The following is a 19,903-nucleotide window of genomic DNA, read 5'->3' as shown; positions in this document are numbered from 1 at the left end:
TTCATTACTTCATAATTCCATATATCTTACTTCATATATTTGATGTCTCCTGTGGGTATATAAAATGTAGAAAGTAGTAAAAATAAAGAGAAAAGTTAACTAAATGATGTGTTTGAGTGGCGTAAATCCTCATAATCTAAAATAAAAATGGAAAAATATTGAGTAGCTCAAATCTTGTTTGACTAAGACGCCATCGACCGTTTAATCGATTAATCAACCAATCGCCAAATGACTGCAGTCAGCCTCCTCTGCCTGTCCACCTGTTCACCACACCCAGCCTCAAATGTCACAACACTGACCTCTGCCTGACGTAACAGCAGAGGTTACCATTCAAACCCTTCCTCGTCTGTCTCATTTGGGTCTCTTTTGATTCAATAATATAAACTGTTCTGTTATTTTTCAAATTTCAAATGTCAAAAGCTCATTCCAATGTGTTCATGTTCAGTTTGTTTCTTTCTGCCATGCCCTGAGCACAAACACTTCAGGGACCAACCAGAGCCTGCTCTGTCAGACCGCAAAAATCCAAAACAAAACAGGAGCTGCTCAGAATCCCTCTATTTTGTTTATTAAATTCGGCTGTGGGATTCCAGCTTCCACTACTACGAACATGAAAATATTTACAGGTTGCTACTGGCGTTCCATCAGAATAAGAGCTGATTATTGTTTTGAGTCACCAGGGAGGTATTTTGGAAGTCTCGAAGCATGTATCCACAGTGCTACTACAAGCTTTGACTCAAGACAACTGATGGAGGATTAATGGAGCAGTCATGGGCTCTGTGTAGAGAAAACGGCTTTAATAATGTCCAGAGGGGGAGGTGTGGAGAACGGTGACGGAAAACGCTTGGCACAGTAAGGCTTTAGACAGGTGAACGTGACTCTTATGGTAGATCAAATGGAAACTGTGTGAACCAATCAAACACAATGAGGGAAAAAAGCAGTTAGAATAAAATGTCAGGATGTCATGTGATCATGTTTTCAAAATTTCAATCTACAAGGGAATAAGAATGCACAACAATCAGATTCAAACCAATAACCAAAGCAGTTTTATCAAAGTAAACAAGAGATTTTAGACAAACTACTTTGAAGGTGTCAGGACTTCTCCAACTCATGCAGAATCAGCCCCAGGGGTCAGCACATGACCCCAGCCCTTTATCATTCCACTGGCTTCAGTTTCTTTTAGACTTGATTTTAAAATTGGCTTTGTTCCTCCTTATTTGACTGAACTCATGTCTGTTTCAAACTCAAACGGGGCCTTAAGGTCAAACAGCTTCTAATCGAGTCCCCAGAGTCAGGCACACTGGGCTGATCTTTCATGGAGCTGGCCCCAGGCTCTGGAACAACTGCCCTTGATATACCACTGCCCCAGACTCTGGAACAACTGCCCCTGATGTACCTCTGCCCCAGACTCTGGAGCAACTGCCCCCTGATATACACCTGCCCTACCCTGGAACAACTGTCCCCTGATATACCACGGCTCCAGACTCTGGAACAACTGCCCCTGATGTACCCCTATCACAGACTTTGGCCTGTTTTAAGCTTCTATCTGCCTCATAACACAGAGACACTTTGCATCAGTTTTATTTCACTGTGTAATGTTTTGCATGTTTTTATTCTGTTGGTTTGATTGGAAAATATGCTGGTCACCTCTAGTGTTTTAAAGGGCTTTAGAAATAAAGATTATTGGCTGATTTGAAAAGGCAGAAGTCGACTCAGGTCACCACAACGATCAACAAGTCGAGCCCGGCAAACTAAACTTTGTAGACTTAAAGAGATGTACCTGATTTTTACCATTTTAAAAACATGATGAACAGAACTATTTCAGTTTGCAGTTTTCCCAACTTTTAGATTCGAGAGTGGAGTTTTGCTGTCACTGTAGTGCTAACAACAGCTAGCATGCCAGCAACACATGAGCATTATTTCTTGCTTCATAAACAATAAAAGTACTTTGTAAAAAATGTATGCAGACGACACACAACGGCCTCATTTTGACCCTCGAGCTGCTTATATAATATATTTGTACGGAGGCAAAATACAGGTATTAAATGGTAACTGGTCAGATTTTTATATAACACCTTTCCTTTCAGTGCCTGTGTACACACCAGTGTACACAGCCACTGGGGTGAAGTGGGTTAAGTGTCTTGCCCAAGAACACAACGACAGCATTCATCTGTGGAAGCTGGTATCACATCGTCGACCTTCAAATCAGAGGATGAATACTCCAACCAACTGAGCTACTGTTGCCCGTGAACAAAATGGGTACTGCCCCTTTAATATGTAAGAAACAGCATAATAACAGGGCCAAAAGCTTGATCTATAAAAATATAGAACCTTTAAATATAATATACTCAACAAAATACTAGTATTTAACTTCCCCTGACATAAAAACAAGTCTATTGAGTCTTTAATTATAATCAGAGTTTGTCAATCGGCTGATCCGGCTGATGTCAGCTCCTGTCTGCTCTATTCCCACAGGGCTGGCGGCTGTGGTCAAGCACGGAAAACACAGGACGTAGCGGTCGCTCTAACTAGCATCATCTCATCAATGCCTGACCACTAAAACTATCTTGAGTCTATATTAGTTTTCCTGTTTTGTAAATTGCCCATGTCTCCAAACGAAAACTCCATCTGCAGAAGTCATTATGGACCTGAGATTTGGACTTTCCTAAACGCCAGTTCCCAGAGTCTAAGCTGTGCACAGCTGAGATGGAGAAATAAACTGAACTGGTTGTCATTTAAAATTATAAATATGTGTTTGCTTTGACAGGCTGGTTACACTGTGAGCAGGACCACACTAATAGAGACCAAGGGATGACTAATACTTAGAGTGCACTGCAGTGGTGTTGCATTTAAGTGGTCCAAGGAAAGTCTGAAAAACTGTGTTTCTAAGTTGACAGATGCACTTGTAGATGGAAAGCTCGTAAAGTATAAGACTGGCACTGGACCAAGTGACCTCAAATGGATCACGAGGCCTGTCACGACAGTCACTATAAGACTTATGGGTCAGTACTGCATTTTTGGGGTCAATATTAATAATTCTGTAACTTTTGCTTTACATTAGTGGGGAAGTTTTGAGTGTTTTTCTGTTACCGTGACAGGCCTGTGCGTTACTCAGAAGTCCTTGTTTTTCTTGTCGCAGACTCGCTTGTGTCTGTCTTATAAACATGCTGAACATCTTCATCTGGACTCATGTGACTTCATTTTAAGGCTGGGCAGATAATTACATTTTAATGGAATAGACAGCCAGTCATTTCAAATAGTTAATAAGATGCTAGTTTGAGTTCTTCAGCCGAGCAAAACACATTTCTTGTGGGGGAAGAAATGTGGTGTTTTGTGTAAAATGGCACTGATAAAAGTCTTGTTTGTTTGTTTTCGTAAAATCGGTATTGAAAGACATTTTTATTGGTTTGAAAAGAAAAAAAAATACATTGCATCAAAAAAGAGAGAGAGGAGAGGAAAAAAACATCGTCCAGTCCCAGATTCTAATTCAAAGCATCTAACCTGACCCATCCATGATGTATCCTTCCCAGAATGGCTCATTCCCCAGGGGGTCACCCGCAGTCAGATCAGTCACTTTACAAACACTTGAGTCTAAATGTTCTTGTGTTGGTTTTGCTAATAATGCTCAGGTCCAGAGTCTGTTACTAATGTTAGGTTTGTCATACGAGAGAATTTGAAAATTCAGTTTTTGCTAAGTTTTTTGGAGATCACACCTTTGTTTGGAAGCTGCTGACTCTAATACAGAATTGGATTACAGTTCCCTGGTTTATCATACGTTTAGAACGTAACCCCCCGTGATAAACCTATTGCGGGTTCTAAAAATAACCCGCAATAGGTGAAATCCACACCTCGACTTTTTATATAACACCTTTGCTTTCAGTGTCTGTGTACACACCAGTGTACACAGAAACAGAGGTGAAGTGGGTTAAGTGTCTTGCCCAAGAACACAACGACAGCATTCATCTATGGAAGCTGGTATCACACCGTCGACCTTCAAATCAGAGGACGAATACTCCAACAGACCGGGCTACTGCTGTCCATGAACAAAAGGGTACTGTCCCTTTAATATGCAAGAAACAGCATAATAACAGGGCCAAAGGTTTTGTGCATCGCTTCTCACTTCTTCAGGCAGTTGGCCAAACTTAAATTTCGGCCTGTTAATTAAAACTTGACACTTGAAATCATTATGTTGGAGGTTTTAAGATTCTAAACTGTGATTATGTCATTCTCCCAGACGGGGGCAGGAACCACTCTCCCTGTAGATCACATTGTACACTGCCTGGCAAAAAAAAGCTGCCATCTGGATTCAACTAAGCAAATAGGTACGAGCCTATAGGTACGAGTCAGGTCTAGGTTCAGCAACAGTATGTGCTCAAAGAATGAGGTCAGCTGACTACCTGAATATTCTGAATGACCAGGTTATTCCATCAATGGATTTTTTCTTCCCTGATGACAAGATGACAATGCCAGGATTCATCGGGCTCAAATTGTGAAAGAGTAGTTCAGGGAGCATGAGACATTATTTTCACACATGGATTGGCCACGACAGAGTCCAGACCTTAACCCCATTGAGAATCTTTGGGATGTGCTGGAGAAGGCTTTGTGCAGCGGTCAGACTCTACCATCATCAATGCAAGATCTTGGTGAAAAAATAATGCAACACTGGATGGAAATAAATCTTGTGACACTGCAGATGCGAAATCAAAAAAATCTGTAATCAAAGCTAAATGCGGTCCAACCAAATATTAGAGGGTGTGACCTTTTGTTTTTTTGGTAGCGACTTTTTTTTTTTGCCAGGCACTGTACTTTACCATGAAATATCCAAAAGGCGAATTCACAAGTACTGAATCTGATCATTTCTATTAGAGACTAGACCCAAGAACTCAATCTATTACAACAAGAATCTGCATTTGAACAACATCCATTTTATCTGCTCCATCTGTGTTAAATCTGACAGGACAACAGAATGCTGTGATGTCATCTGAAACACAGCAGTAGTGTGATGTTGTAGCAGTAGCAGTAGTTAGCTGGTAGTGATGTGAGTTCAGATAAACAGAGTGATAGCATATTTGCTGGTTTGTCTGTTAGCTGTTAATAAATCCTTTTGAGTTTATTCACAGTTGTATTTTTACATTCAACTCATGTTCAGCCCTGTTCAAAACATGGTGAGCACATGGATCCTGCTGCACTACAGTGAGGCCTGCAGCCAACATACACTTTGCACACGTCCCTCTCACCCCGCACATGCTCTGTTTTCACTTCATACTTTACTATTGCTCTGACTTGGCTACTTTTACACTGGATGTTTTCACGTTTCATTTCCCACTCTCCTCCTGTTACACTCTAAGGCAACAGCTCCTGCCCCACAATCCTTTGCACCCCCTTGTGGCGCTTACAGAAATAGCACCCACGGGATCATTTAGAAGACAACAAACTGATAAACTTACAGCTTAGTCACAATGGCAGCACTCCACACACAGAATCCTATCTGCGCCCACTCTCAGTAAAGCGATATCCTTTCGAGGCGTGGTCCGTAGCCAGAGGATATCCCATGCAAGCTGGGAAAGCCCTGCTATCAGTGGAGCCCCCACCCTGTTACTGCTGTTACTGCTACTTGCACGTCGGGCCAAATCACTTCTTAAGTCCTCAGTAATAAGCCTACGCCACCACCGTCTGCAGCTCTACCTCACAACTCCTGCTTCTAAATGAGTTGTAATCACACAGCATGCTAACCACAAACTGCTGCAAGGGACTGCCCGCACGCACACCCAGCTGAGGGCCAGATCGGTCCAAAAACACGAGGCAGAGGCTTGTAGTTTTAAGAGAGGAGGCTAAAAGAAAGAATCCGGGGCACACACAGAAGAGCTCATTTGGTTAACTCCACGATCTCTCCCCGCATGCTCACATGTGTTAGCGTGTTTGTTGTTTTTGGCGGCCTGCCTCTCCTAATGGGGCACTGAAAACAATCCAGGCTGTTAAAGGGACACTTGAGAGCTTCAGAGCGCTGGTGATGGGTTCAGGATCTCAGCCGCATTTATGTAATGTTTCTTTTTCCGTTTTTTGTTGTGGCTTTGTTGATTGTATCGGCTATTGTGAGTAACATAAGTAAACTAAATTGGTATGATGCACTATGGTCCTGTGTGAGTGATGAAGAAACATCATTTCTGTCCTCTGCCCCTGTTATTTTGGCCTGTGTTATCAGAGGTATAATACTCCCTACAACAGAAGCAGAGCCAGACTGGACTGGACTGGACACTATCAGTGTGTTGAAGGTTCATGTCTCTGCGCTAGGTCTTGGGCATATGTAAATAAACTTGGACTATTTCAGTTTATTCTACAACAGGGTTTTCATTTTCCCTCCTCCAAATCAATCATCAATTTGAAACCTTGAGATAAGTTGAAGGTGTATTTGACGTTGGACAGAAACCAAAGGGGAGAAGAGAGCAGCCTTCAGACCTCATTCACAACCTGCACTGGCCTTCCATAATTTTATGGTCCAAATATATACACAAGTACTATGTCATAAACCAATGTACCAACATATCTAGCGATTAATCAACATTACCTCTACAGAGTGTGTCAACACTGGCTCATTTGCACTCAACAATGCAAGCTCACTCACTCACTGTACATTCAAAACTGTTGGTATCATGCTGAAACAACGGCAGCTAAGTTCAAATATCTAAGATGAGCAGAAGCAGTCATTTTGAGACTGAAGTGATCCATCAGAAGGTTATGAATTTCAAAACTTCAGGGATCACCATTTGCTGATGTACATGGAGGGTAATTGTTTTGAGTAGAGATAGACCAATACATCGATTGGCAGATGTTTGGACTTCTTCTGTTTCTTTTTAGCCTATATCAGCCTTAAATCTCCGGCACACACAACCTGCTGCCTGAAGAGGACACTCAACCTGCTGCCTAAAGAGAACATACAACCTGCTGTCTAAAGAGAACACACAACCTGCTGTCTAAAGAGGACACACAAAGCTTTATTTGAACTCTGAAATGCAAATAGATAAGTGCTCAAAATATGACTACGCTGCTCTGGTGAAGGTTTGTGATAAAAATGGACTGTAAAAATGCAACATTTGCAACAATAATCAAAATCAACCCTAAAAATATTGACAGACCTTATCGGCCATCAGCGCCTCCATATTCCAAACTATCAACATCAGAATCGGCCATGAAAAAATCCACATCATAGATCACTAGTTTTGAGCTTTGGAGATGGAGCCACACTAAACAACAAAAACTCTGTGTATGTATGTGATGAGGATACAACATTTTGGACATAGTGAAAAAGGCTCAATACTCGAAACTAGTTTAGATAACAATGATAAAAACTAAATTTTTACAAGGTAATTAACACAGAAAAGTGACATTTATTTAAAAGGTACCTATCTGGTACAGGGACCACAACCTGCTTGTCTCCATGAAGATGTTACTGGTTTACCTTATTTCTATTGTATTTATTCAATTACAAATTTTATCTCTAAAAAATACCTAGATAAAAATATTCATTCTTACTGTTAGCAAGCTTGCCTCTCTACAGATCCATATTGATATACCATATGGGAGACACTACACATTTTAAATGTGGTCTTATGCTGATATGTGTTATGTTTTCAGTATCAGCCCCTGCTCATATTGGCATCTAGTTTTGTTACTAGTTTCCGTATCAGTATTTGACTATTCCATATGAAACTTCTGTTACCACATCTCGCTGTTTGGCTCCATGTGGACTCATTTCCTCTGCACACCGCACGTATCTAAATAAAAACAAACGACTGAATCACTGGCATTTGGTCTACAAGACCACAGGATGGCACAACCGCAGCATGGCACGCCGCGGAGCTAGCACATAGGCGTTTAAACTCGACCATTCAGGGTCAACCAGGCAAACTCCCTCTTGGATTTGTGACGATAAAACATTTAGCAGCATTTGGAGCACCTGCCACAACAGCCGACAGGGAGAAAGAGAGAGAGAGGAGTTCACATTTTTGTGGTGCGATGGATGACAATTTAAAACGGCTGCAAGAGTCCAGGAATCCCACCCCGCCCAGAGCCTCATGCTCTGCAGCCAGGAGCCATTTCTTTATGTTCAACCAATATGTTCCAACACTCTGAACATTTGGGCTTGAACACTTAGGGACGAACTGAGCTTTTTCTGTTTTGATATTATTCACAATACTTTAGCTGATATCAACCAATACCAGGGCGGAAACTGGGAATATAATGTATTTCCTCTAATCATAAACAGCGTATGGTAACAATGATCCAAACGTTTTATCATTTAAAGTAACTACAGAACAACTTTGTAAAAAAAAATTATAATAAGACATAAGATGTAATAAGACAAATAAAACCTTTATTTGTCTTATTACACCAATTTATAGACCAAAATGAGGTATCAACTGAATCAATATCGACTGAACCGATGTCCGATCCATCAAAAATCAGTATCAGTGCCAATGCCAGTATTGTATCGGTGCATCTCTAATAATATTTACTGTTTGGGAGGAAATCTGTGCCAGAGGAGAAGACCCAAACCGGATCTGTTGTGTAGGTGCTCTGCTGATATTGAGTCCACATAGACTGCATAGACATAGACAGCATATATAAATGAACACAGCTAATTTTAGCCTTATTTCCTCAAAGATCTGATGACATAACGCTAAGGTGTCTAACAGTACTTGAATTATGTGTCAATAAAAATTGAGCTTTTAAGAGTTTCCAAGTTTTGGTTCCAGGGAGGCTAGCCACACTGTAGTCTGCCTGTAAGTCACCTGGAGCCTCACCGCAGTCTGTAAATCACCTGGAGCCTCACCTGGAGCCTCACCTGCAGCCCCACCTGGAGCCTCATTGTAGTCTGTAAATCACCTGGAGCCTCACCTGGAGCCTCACCTGGAGCCTCACCTGGAGCCTCACCTGGAGCCTCACCTGCAGCCCCACCTGGAGCCTCATCGTAGTCTGTAAATCACCTGAAGCCTCACCTGGAGCCTCACCTGGAGCCTCACCTGGAGCCTCACCTGGAGCCTCATCGTAGTCTGTACATCACCTGGAGCCTCATATGGAGCCTCACCATAGTCTGTAAGTCACCTGGAGCCTCACCATAGTCTGTAAGTCACCTGGAGCCTCACCATAGTCTGTAAGTCACCTGGAGCCTCACTGTAGACTGTCTGTAAGTCACCTGGAGCCTCACCTGGAGCCTCACCATAATCTGCAAGTCACCTGGAGCCTCACCGTTGTCTGTAAGTCACCTGGAGCCTCACCATAGTCTGTAAGTCACCTGGAGCCTCACCGTAGTCTGTAAGTCACCTGGAGCCTCACCATAGTCTGTAGGTCACCTGGAGCCTCACTGTAGTCTGTCTAAAAGTCACCTGGAGCCTCACCGTAGTCTGTAAGTCACCTGGAGCCTCACCTGGAGCCTCACCATAGTCTCGAAGGTCACCTGGAGCGTCACCTGGAGTTTCACCATAGTCTCGAAGGTCACCTGGAGCGTCACCTGGAGCCTCATCATAGTCTGTAAGTCACTTGGACCCTCACTGTAGTCTGTCTGTAAGTCACCTGGAGCCTCACCGTAGTCTGTAAGTCATTTGGAGCCTCATTGTAGTCTGTCTGTAAGTCACCTGGAGCCTCACTGTAGTCTGTCTGTAAGTCACCTGGAGCCTCACCGTAGACTGTAAGTCACTTGGAGCCTCATTGTAGTCTGTAAGTCACCTGGAGCCTCACTGTAGTCTGTTTGTAAATCACCTGGAGCCTCACTGTAGTCTGTCTGGCTGTAAGTTACCTCAAGTCTCACCGTAGTCTGTAAGTCACCTGGAGCCTCACTGTAGTCTGACTGTAAGTCACCTGGAGCCTCACTGTAGTCTGTCTGTAAATCACCTGGAGCCTCACTGTAGTCTGTAAGTCACCTGGAGCCTCACTGTAGTCTGTCTGTAAATCACCTGGAGCCTCACTCTAGTCTGTCTGTAAGTCACCTGGAGCCTCACTGTAGCCTGTAAGTCACCTGGAGCCTCACTGTAGTCTGTCTGTAAATCACCTGGGCTTTGGAAGATTTTGGGAATAAATCATTGACTGATTGAGTTCCACTTTTGCACAGCTGAGTAATTCTCTCTAATACTGTGTGATGTGTCGGAGCAGTACAAAGGCCAGGCTACAGGTGTTCATTTTAAAATTTTAGCTTATAAATTAACAACATTTTGGCCAACTTTTTGTAACTTTTGGCTGTTAATATAGCATTCCCGTGCTAGCCAAAGCAATAAAAGAATGTGGACGAGAATTCAGTTTCCAGTAAGTACATCAATCAGTCACAGCAGCTCAACTGTGCCACTGAGCTGTGCTCCATGTGACCTGAAGGCATTAAACCTGCCTGGTAGCCCGCTGGTAGAGTCTCAGCGGATTTGCAGGACGACTACAGCCTGGCTCTGCATTATGGCCTCAAGTCTGTTCTTTCAGGCCTGTGTCTGTTGATCCTCAGCCCCTCTTTGCCTGGTGAGTAAGCTCCTCCTACTTTCTGTTTGAGATTTGAATGGAACCAGAGCATTGTCACAGCGTCAAACAACGGCCTTATTTGGTATGTGTCAATCACAGCTGCTGAGTTGTAGCTCGTGTCTCTCAAAGACCTCTCAAATTTAGAACAAATATGACATTTTGAACCAATATAATGTCTATCTCAGGTTTTCTGAGTAGAGCCTGGGCTTCACTCATTCAATTTGGACAAATATGTCATGTTTTTCACTCCTCTGTGTTTTGTTTTAAGCTGCCATATTTGTTTTGACACAAACAAACCATGTCTCTGATTGGTTAATCTGCCTGTCAATCACAGCCATCAGACATTGGGAAAAAAAAAAAAAAAAGGATCTGAAATATCGATCCTGGTCAGTGGTGGAAGAAGTACTCCATTTTATTACTTAAGTATAAGTGCAGATACTAGAGCAAAAAATACTCAAGTAAAAGTATCACATGAAAAATGTACTTAAGTAAAAGTATTAAAGTACCTGTTTAAAAATGCGCTTAAAGAGTAAAAAGTAAAAGTATTTCACACAGATTTTGACTCATATAAAGCTTCAAATGTGGTGATTTTGATAAAGATTTGAGCAGAATTTTGTTCAACAGAAACAAGTGAAATTATCTTTTTTTTCTCTCTCTCTTTATTTGTATGTTCTTGTTTTATTCAAATTATGAACATGTCAAAAATAAACCCTCAGCCTTTTCAGCAGGTCTCACAAAATAATAAAAATACTTTTACTTTTCTGTCTACTTCAAAAATGTAGTGGAGTAAAAGTAAAAAATATACACTGTAAAATGTACTTACATAAAGTACAGATACTTAAGTACAGTACTTTACTACTTTTACTTGGTTCCACCTCTGGTCTTGATGTGGTTAAATGCACAGCTCTAACACAGCCTGACGTGGCTTGTTGACCTGTTGTGTGGCTACTGAAAGGGTCACTTTAGTCTAATTGGTCAAATCGTGATGTGATACTGGAAACTGTAACTTTTTCCTTTCGAAATAAAGCCCAGAACGAGCTCCACTTCCATCACAGTGAGGAGTTATGTTTGTGCTAATGTGGCCTGTCAGCTTCAGCTGGTGAGGACAGATGTTCACGGGTTACATGGCTCTTACAGCGACTTTGCAGACGGCTGCCATTACAGGTGCCATAGACTATGTCTGCATCACCCACTTTCCAGAGGCTTGCGCCAACGCTCAGGCGCAACACCCAGGAGAACATCATTTAGCCAAAGACATAAATTAAAGTGTGTGTCAGGAGGCTTTTTATATCTGCGCTTTGGGCCTGTTGGTTTCAATCACATGTAGACACAGAAAAACAAACTAGATTTACAGTGGTAGTAGACTATTTCAAAAGATGATGTCAAATACAGGTATGAAGCCTTGAACAAAGGGTCCTAAGCTTCATTTCAGTCTGTGTAGGTCATCCAGGTCTAATCCACAGGAACAGAAACAATCAAATCTGTCGCTGCACAAAAGTTTTAGAGTGAAGACGTTTGGCTGTTCATTCAAGCCACTTCTTCAGTTCTGGTCAGATTACTGCTGGACACTGCCTTATATCATCTAAAGCGACGAGCTAACCACACTGAAGCTAACACACTTGTTTGTTTACAGCTTCAGTTTGTTGGCTACATCTAATGAGCTACACTAAAAGTGAACTGTGCCTGAGTCAGATTTAGCATAATCATTCAGGCCCTTAATGGGTGCTGTCACACCTATTAGCATATTGGTTATTAGCATACTGGCTAGCACTGTGGTTTTCCTTGTTCTGATTTAGGTCTGAGGATGGAGTTATAACTCACTTCACTCTAAAACTCTTGTCCAGTTCACAGAATTGAATAGCTGTATCTCTAATTGACTTTTTAAACCATATTTGGGATATAAACATCCCACAGACATTTAGAGCCATATCTGCAGAAATACTGGAGATGGTTAAGGGTCCGTCCAAACACACAGAGGCTGGTAGAAGTGAGGACGCAGATGCTCAGGTTAATGAGCTCTATAATATAACTGTATACAGGTCACTGCTGCCCCACCGCGGTGCCTGCTTTATCCAACGGCTCCCGCACTGACCAGGGCCAATTTTGTCCAGGCTGTAAAAAAGGAATTTCCATTTTTCACACTACAGAGTGGCCTCAGTTTCTATTTGACTGCAGCACTCACATGTTTTTAGTAACATTGGCCAGTCAATTATATCCTGTTTTTAAATTCCTTTTGTCCACATCCGAGCACCTGTAGATCACTCTCTTGACCCGCTCATAAACTCACTTCTCCAGTTTTTTCACTCCATCTCGGCTCAGCTCCAAAATCAAAAGTAAGCGGCATTTCCAAAGTGGTATGATTCAGATAAAGATTAAACATTATTAAAATAGTCTAACAAGATTTCAGTCGTCAATTAGTCTCAATTATTCTGATTACTTGGCAAATCCTGAAAGCAAAATACTGCAGTTATTTAAGTTATTATGTAAGAAACCTGTTAACCCTGTGGTTTACAGAGCTGGTCTGAAAACCATGGAATTCTTGTCTTCTCTCACATTATAACACTCCTGCCCATGTTTAAATGTCAGCTTTGAACAGAGTCCAACCATTAGAACATGGATTCCAAATCTAAATCATTTTGCAATGTTCGGAGGAAATATTGCAATAATTTCCCAAACTGATTCAGTGTTGTCACGATGCTCAAATTTCAAACTCCATTTCGATATTACAGAATAGACTCGATACCAATTCTAATACCATGATGATGATGATGATGATAAAAACACTCTTCAGACAATATACTGTGATTTTCCACATTAAATGTTGTACTTTGTGTTCTATTCCCACATGTGTTATATGTGTGTAATCCCTCAGTGTTCAGTAGATTCATAGTGGTCCATGGGTGTGTACTAGTCTGTGTCTTATACTTGTAAAAGATACAGCTCAACATCATTATAAACCTATTCAGGAAAGGTTCATTCCTGTCCTTTCAATGGTACTTTTTTAGTACTGATACCTGTGAAAAATGAGGGTCTAGTTTTGATACTCACTACACAGTTTGTCTAGTCTGTGTCAGATACAGCCTTGCTCGGAGGACAGAACACAGCTCTCCCGTATCGTCTGTCAGTCCTGGAGGCGACTTACTCCGGTCCAGCCCAAACCCGGGGCCCACACCCGCCATAAATCTGAATCCTCTGGAAGAGCATCAAGTGTCAACACTCCACAGTCCACTGCCATTTGTCTGAGCTGCACCCCACACCAGCACCATCTATCAGCACCAACGAGCCACAACACAATCACTTTAACAAGAGCCTCCATCAGGACAGACACATGTGAGACACGGCCTCCATCAGGACAGACACATGTGAGACACAGCCTTCGTCAGGACAGACACATGTGAGACACAGCCTCCATCAGGACAGACACAAGTGAGACACAGCCTCCGTCAGGACATATGTGAGACACAGCCTCCGTCAGGACAGACACATGTGGGACACAGCCTCCGTCAAGACATATGTGAGACACAGCCTCCGTCAGGACTGACACATGTGAGACACAGCCTCCATCAGGACAGACACATGTGAGACAAAGCCTCCGTCAGGACATATGTGAGACACAGCCTACGTCAAGACAGACACATGTGAGACACAGCCTCCGTCAATACAGACACATGTGAGACACAGCCTCTGTCAGGACAGACACATGTGAGACACAGCCTCCGTCAAGACATATGTGGGACACAGCCACCGTCAGTATTGACACATGTGAGACACAGCCTCCGTCAGGACAGGCACATGTGAGACACAGCCTCCATCAAGACATATGTGAGACACAGCCTCCGTCAGGACAGACGCATGTGAGACACACCCTCCGTCAAGACACATGTCAGACACAGCCTCCGTCAGGACAGACACATGTGAGACACAGCCTCCGTCAGGGCAGACACATGTGAGACACAGCCTCCGTCAGGGCAGACATATGTGAGACACAGCCTCCGTCAAGACACATGTGAGACACAGCCTCCGTCAAGACACATGTGAGACACACCCTCCGTCAGGACAGACACATGTGAGACACAGCCTCCGTCAGGACAGACACATGTGAGACACAGCTTCCGTCAGGACAGACATGTACGAGACACAGCCTCCATCAGGACAGACACATGTGAGACACAGCCTCCGTCAAGACACATGTGAGACATAGCCTCCATCAGGACAGACATATGTGAGACACAGCCTCCGTCAAGACACATGTGAGACACAGCCTCCGTCAAGACACATGTGAGACACAGCCGCCATCAGGACAGACATATGTGAGACACAACCTCCGTCAAGACACATGTGAGACACAGCCTCCGTCAGGACAGACACATGTGAGACACAGCCTCCGTCAGGACACACACATGAGACACAGCCTCCGTCAGCACAGACACATGTGAGACACACCCTCCGTCAGGACAGACACATGTGAGACACAGCCTCCGTCAGGACAGACACATGTGAGACACAACCTCCGTCAAGACAGACATGTACGAGACACAGCCTCCATCAGGACAGACATATGTGAGACACAGCCTCCGTCAAGACGCATGTGAGACACAGCCTCCATCAAGACTTATGTGAGACACAGCCTTCGTCAGGACTTATGTGAGACACAGCCTTCGTCAGGACTTATGTGAGACGCAGCCTCCATCAGGACAGACACATGTGAGATACAGCCTCCGTCAGGACAGACACATGTGAGACACAGCCTCCGTCAGGACAGACACATGTGAGACACAGCCTCCGTCAGGACAGACACATGTGAGACACAGCCTCCGTCAGGACAGACACATGTGAGACACAGTCTCCGTCAGGACTGGCACATGTGAGACACAGCCTCCCTCAGGAAAGACACATGTGAGACACAGCCTCCGTCAGGACAGACACATGTGAGACACAGCTTCCGCCAGGACAGACAGATGTCAGACACAACCTCTGTCAGGACATATGTGAGACACAGCCTCCGTCAGGACATAGGTGAGACACAGCCTCTGTCAGGACTGACACATGTGAGACACATCCTCCGTCAGGACAGACACATGTGAGACACATCCTCCGTCAGGACAGACACATGTGAGACACAGCCTCCGTCAGGACAGACACATGTGAGACACAGCCTCCGTCAGGACAGACACATGTGAGACACAGCCTCCGTCAAGACATATGTGAGACACAGCCTTCGTCAGGACAGACACATGTGAGACACAGCCTCCGTCAGGACAGACACATGTGAGACACAGCCTCCGTCAAGACACATGTGAGACACAGCCTCCGTTAGGACAGACACATGTGAGACACAGCCTCCATCAGGACAGACACATGTGAGACACAGCCTCCGTCAGGACAGACATGTACGAGACACATTCTCCATCAAGATGCATGTGAGACACAGCCTCCGTCAGGACAGACACATGTGAGACACAGCCTCCATCAGGACAGACACATGTGAGACACAGCCTCCGTCAGGACAGACACATGTGAGACACAGCCTCCATCAGGGCATATGTGAGACACAGCCTCCGTCAGCACAGACACATGTGAGACACAGCCTTCGTCAGGACAGACACATGTGAGACACAGCTTTCGTCAGGACAGACACATGTGAGACACAGCCTCCGTCAGGACAGACATGTACGAGACACAGCCTCCATCAAGATGCATGTGAGACACAGCCTCCGTCAGGACTTATGTGAGACACAGCCTCCATCAGGACAGACACATGTGAGACACAGCCTCCGTCAGGACAGACACGTGAGACACAGCCTCCGTCAGGACAGACACGTGTGAGACACAGCCTCCATCAGGACTTATGTGAGACACAGCCTCCATCAAGATGCATGTGAGACACAGCCTCCGTCAGGACTTATGTGAGACACAGCCTCCATCAGGACAGACACATGTGAGACACAGCCTCCGTCAGGACAGACACGTGAGACACAGCCTCCGTCAGGACAGACACGTGTGAGACACAGCCTCCGTCAGGACTTATGTGAGACACAGCCTCCATCTGGATAGACACATGTGAGACACAGCCTCCGTCAAGACTTATGTGAGACACAGCCTCCGTCAGGACTTATGTCAGACACAGCCTCCGTCAGGACAGACACATGTGAGACACAGCCTCCGTCAGGGCAGACACATGTGAGACACAGCCTCCGTCAGGGCAGACACATGTGAGACACAGCCTCCATCAGGACAGACACATGTGAGACACAGCCTCCGTCAGGACAGACACATGTGAGACACAGCCTCCGTCAGGACATATGTGAGACACAGCCTCCGTCAGGACAGTCACATGTGAGACACAGCCTCCGTCAGGCAGAGTCAGGCAGGTGCAGGAAATATGGTTGTCAACAGTACCAAAACAGAAATATGAATCGACAGCAAAATGTAGGGACGTGCTGATCTGATATTGGTATCAGATATCAGCACCAATACTGAAGAATTTGCTTCCAAATATCCTTTGAGTCGACATCCTGTTTGACATTCAAACTGATGTAAAGAAACTCTTTACAGGTCGTAGTTGGTCCAGAAAGTCTCTGAAATGTTTGAACTTTTATTTACACAAAGTGGTTACTTGAGAGATTAGCAAAAGTGACATAACACATCTGGATCAGTTTTGTCTTAATTTATTTTTGTTTAAAGGAAATAAGTGCTGTTTTTTATCATATTAAAAATAAGGTTTTGAGTATCAAGGCTTTTGCGTATATGAACACACTGAAACACTTAGACATCACTTATAGCAACATGGGTTTAAAAGACAAGCTAATGTGATGCTCACACACTTCACACTGGAAAAGAAATTTCATAACATCAGTGTGAAGTTCTTCATTTCTGAAGATGAGAAAATCAAATAGAACTAAACATAATAATGAGCAGTCTACCTGGTTATGACGCCTGAGTGACATATACATGCAGCCGACTAGAAGGAATCAAACCTGCAACCTTTTCACTGTAGTGCACAAGTCCTCCATTAGGTCACCATGTCCCCCACTGAGAACGGTCACTCTGCCCAGAGGCGGCACAGGCAAAAGTAAACCCAGTGAAAATACCATCACTTCAAAATAATATTACGCAAGTAGAAGTACAAGGAAGTAAATTCCGAATATTTGGGGAAATTACTACTCAAGTTAAAGTACCTGACTGGACACATTTGAAGTAGTTTAGGTAACTGGAAGGACAAAATATAAACAAATGCAAAAATGTGGTATTTACAAAGGATAGAACATAAAACTGAGCCAAACGAAATGTCTGAAGCTGCAAGAAACAAACAATTTCAGATCATTTCACCCACAACCTTTACCCAGCATTGTAACTTTGTAATTTACTCATGTACAAGTAAAAGTACGGTGTCTGAAAGTACTCAAGTAAAGTTGTAACAGAGTACAACTGACCCACACAAACTTAAAAGACAACCACCCAAGCACCACACTCTCAGCTCTTGTTACAGTGCTGAGACAGGGCTGAAACACGGCTGAAACAGGGTTGAGACACAGCTGAAACACGGCTGAAATAGGGCTGAAACAGGGCAGAATCACAGCTGAAACAGGGCTGAAACAGTAACTGGAAGGATAAAATATAAACAAATGCAAAATGTAGTATTTACAAAGGATAGAACAGAAAAGTGAGCCAAACGAAATTATGTCTGAAGCTGCAAGAAACACACACATTCAGATCATTTCACCCACAACCTTTACCCAGCGGCAACTGTGTAATTTATTCAAGTACAAGTAAACGTATGGTGTCTGAAACTACTCAAGTAAATGTAACCCATGCAAACTTAAAAAACAACACTCTCCGCTCATTTTACCCATAACTCCCTGCTCTCTGCGTTTACACACGCAACAGTTCATCTTTAACCCCGTCACAGTTGAAACTCCACTGTGTTCCACCTGACACGCTGCTGCCCCCATTCAAACACTACACCCACAGCTATGACCCCCACCCACAGACCCCCATGTGCGGACTTCTCAGCACCTCCCCGCAGCCTTCCTAGAGTGGAGGTCACAACCAGACTACACCTAATAACCCAAAGCGTTCCCAGAGACTGCTTCCACTTTGAAATGTACACCCTGACACTGACTGCGCGTAAACCCAAGATCTCTGTGCGCATATGACACGATTCAAGCGCAAAAATCACTGCATCGGCCTGAGCACGTGCCCACACTGTTTTTCTTGATGGGAGCAGCAAAAATGAGTAAAAAAAAATGCGTTTATGCTGGAGATGGGGGGAATTTCGGGGTGCGCGCGCTGACGGAGCAGACATGGTGCGGCCGCCGCTTCACTCCGTCAGGGCGTCTTATTGTTAACAGCTGTTGAGTCTCCAGCGCAGGCCGAGTGCGCGCCACAGACTCAGGCAGGTTATGGTTTTACAAGTGTTACAGCAAAATAATCGAGCTGTCAATCAAAACCGGCTCTAGCGCACCCTTCTTAACGTGAGAAATTAACTTGGAAGAATTTGGAAAAAGGAGGATGTAAATATTTGGTATAAAACAGCTTAAGTGAGTAATGAAGGGGGTTTTACCGAACTATACCGAGGACTACCGTGTTATTGCTTTAGTTTTTTTTTTGTTTTTTTTTTTTTTTTTTTTTATGAACTGTCACTCTAATCACTCCAGCATAGAGCAAATAATCGGGTCAATAAAAGCTCCAATAAAAGATCGTAGTGTTGTTGTTGTTGTTGTTGTTGTTGTTGTTGTTGTTAGTATTATTAGAGACAAAAGTTGCAGTGGCAGCTTGAATTGGCTTTGGTTTTGACAGGACTTTCACATAAACGATGAGCCTGTGTATCTCCTCAAATGTTCGAGCTGCTCTGAAGCCCTGTGCGCAAAAAGCCAAACTGTCAGTGGTTTTATTAGTTTGAAACATGTCCAGACAACCTGCTCTGTCTGTGAACGCAGCCGCCGCAGAAAAGTCACGCCAAACTCACTCAGAAAGTGACCGGTAACTTGAAAAGCCAATCAGATCCGCACTGAAGCACCGGGCAAACGGACAGGTCAGATAAGTAAATGTAACGTCTCACCCGAAATACGCAGCGGTCGGTCCGGGTAAGCCCACGAGACACACTATGACCGTGAACGATAACCATCCCAGGAGTAGGTGTCCATCCAGCATTTTGCAGCGGCTCGAGGGCAGATCATTTCGTAGCTCCTGAGTGGCTGTGTGAGACCCGCGCCCGGACTCTCCACACCTCTTATACGGACAGGCCGGGAGCGAGCAGCGCGCTCCTCCCCTTGGCCCCGCGCGCACTGGAGAGAGAGGCGCACCTCTCTCCTCTGCTCCCGTGGAGTAAGACACGGTTGAAACAGGGCTGAAACACGGCTGAAATAGCGTTGAGACATTGCTGAAACACTCCTGAAACAGGGCTGAG

General features: G+C 44.1%; 1 protein-coding gene across 1 annotated transcript in view; it reads right to left on the bottom strand.

Annotated features, from left to right (window-relative positions):
• The window catches only part of wnt9a (wingless-type MMTV integration site family, member 9A), a 42,248-nt gene extending 22,547 nt beyond the window's left edge, over nt 1–19,701 (bottom strand). The window contains exon 1 of the mRNA XM_033982922.2: nt 19,556–19,701. Within this exon, the coding sequence (XP_033838813.1) occupies nt 19,556–19,647 (92 nt within the window). The 5' untranslated portion in view covers nt 19,648–19,701. The remainder of the gene's footprint in view (nt 1–19,555) is intronic.
• Between the last annotated feature and the right edge of the window lie 202 nt (nt 19,702–19,903).

This window comes from Periophthalmus magnuspinnatus, chromosome 17, assembly GCF_009829125.3.
Source record: "Periophthalmus magnuspinnatus isolate fPerMag1 chromosome 17, fPerMag1.2.pri, whole genome shotgun sequence".
NCBI lineage: Eukaryota > Metazoa > Chordata > Actinopteri > Gobiiformes > Gobiidae > Periophthalmus > Periophthalmus magnuspinnatus.
Note: the sequence above shows the minus strand (reverse complement) of the source record. Positions and strands in the feature narration are given on the sequence as shown.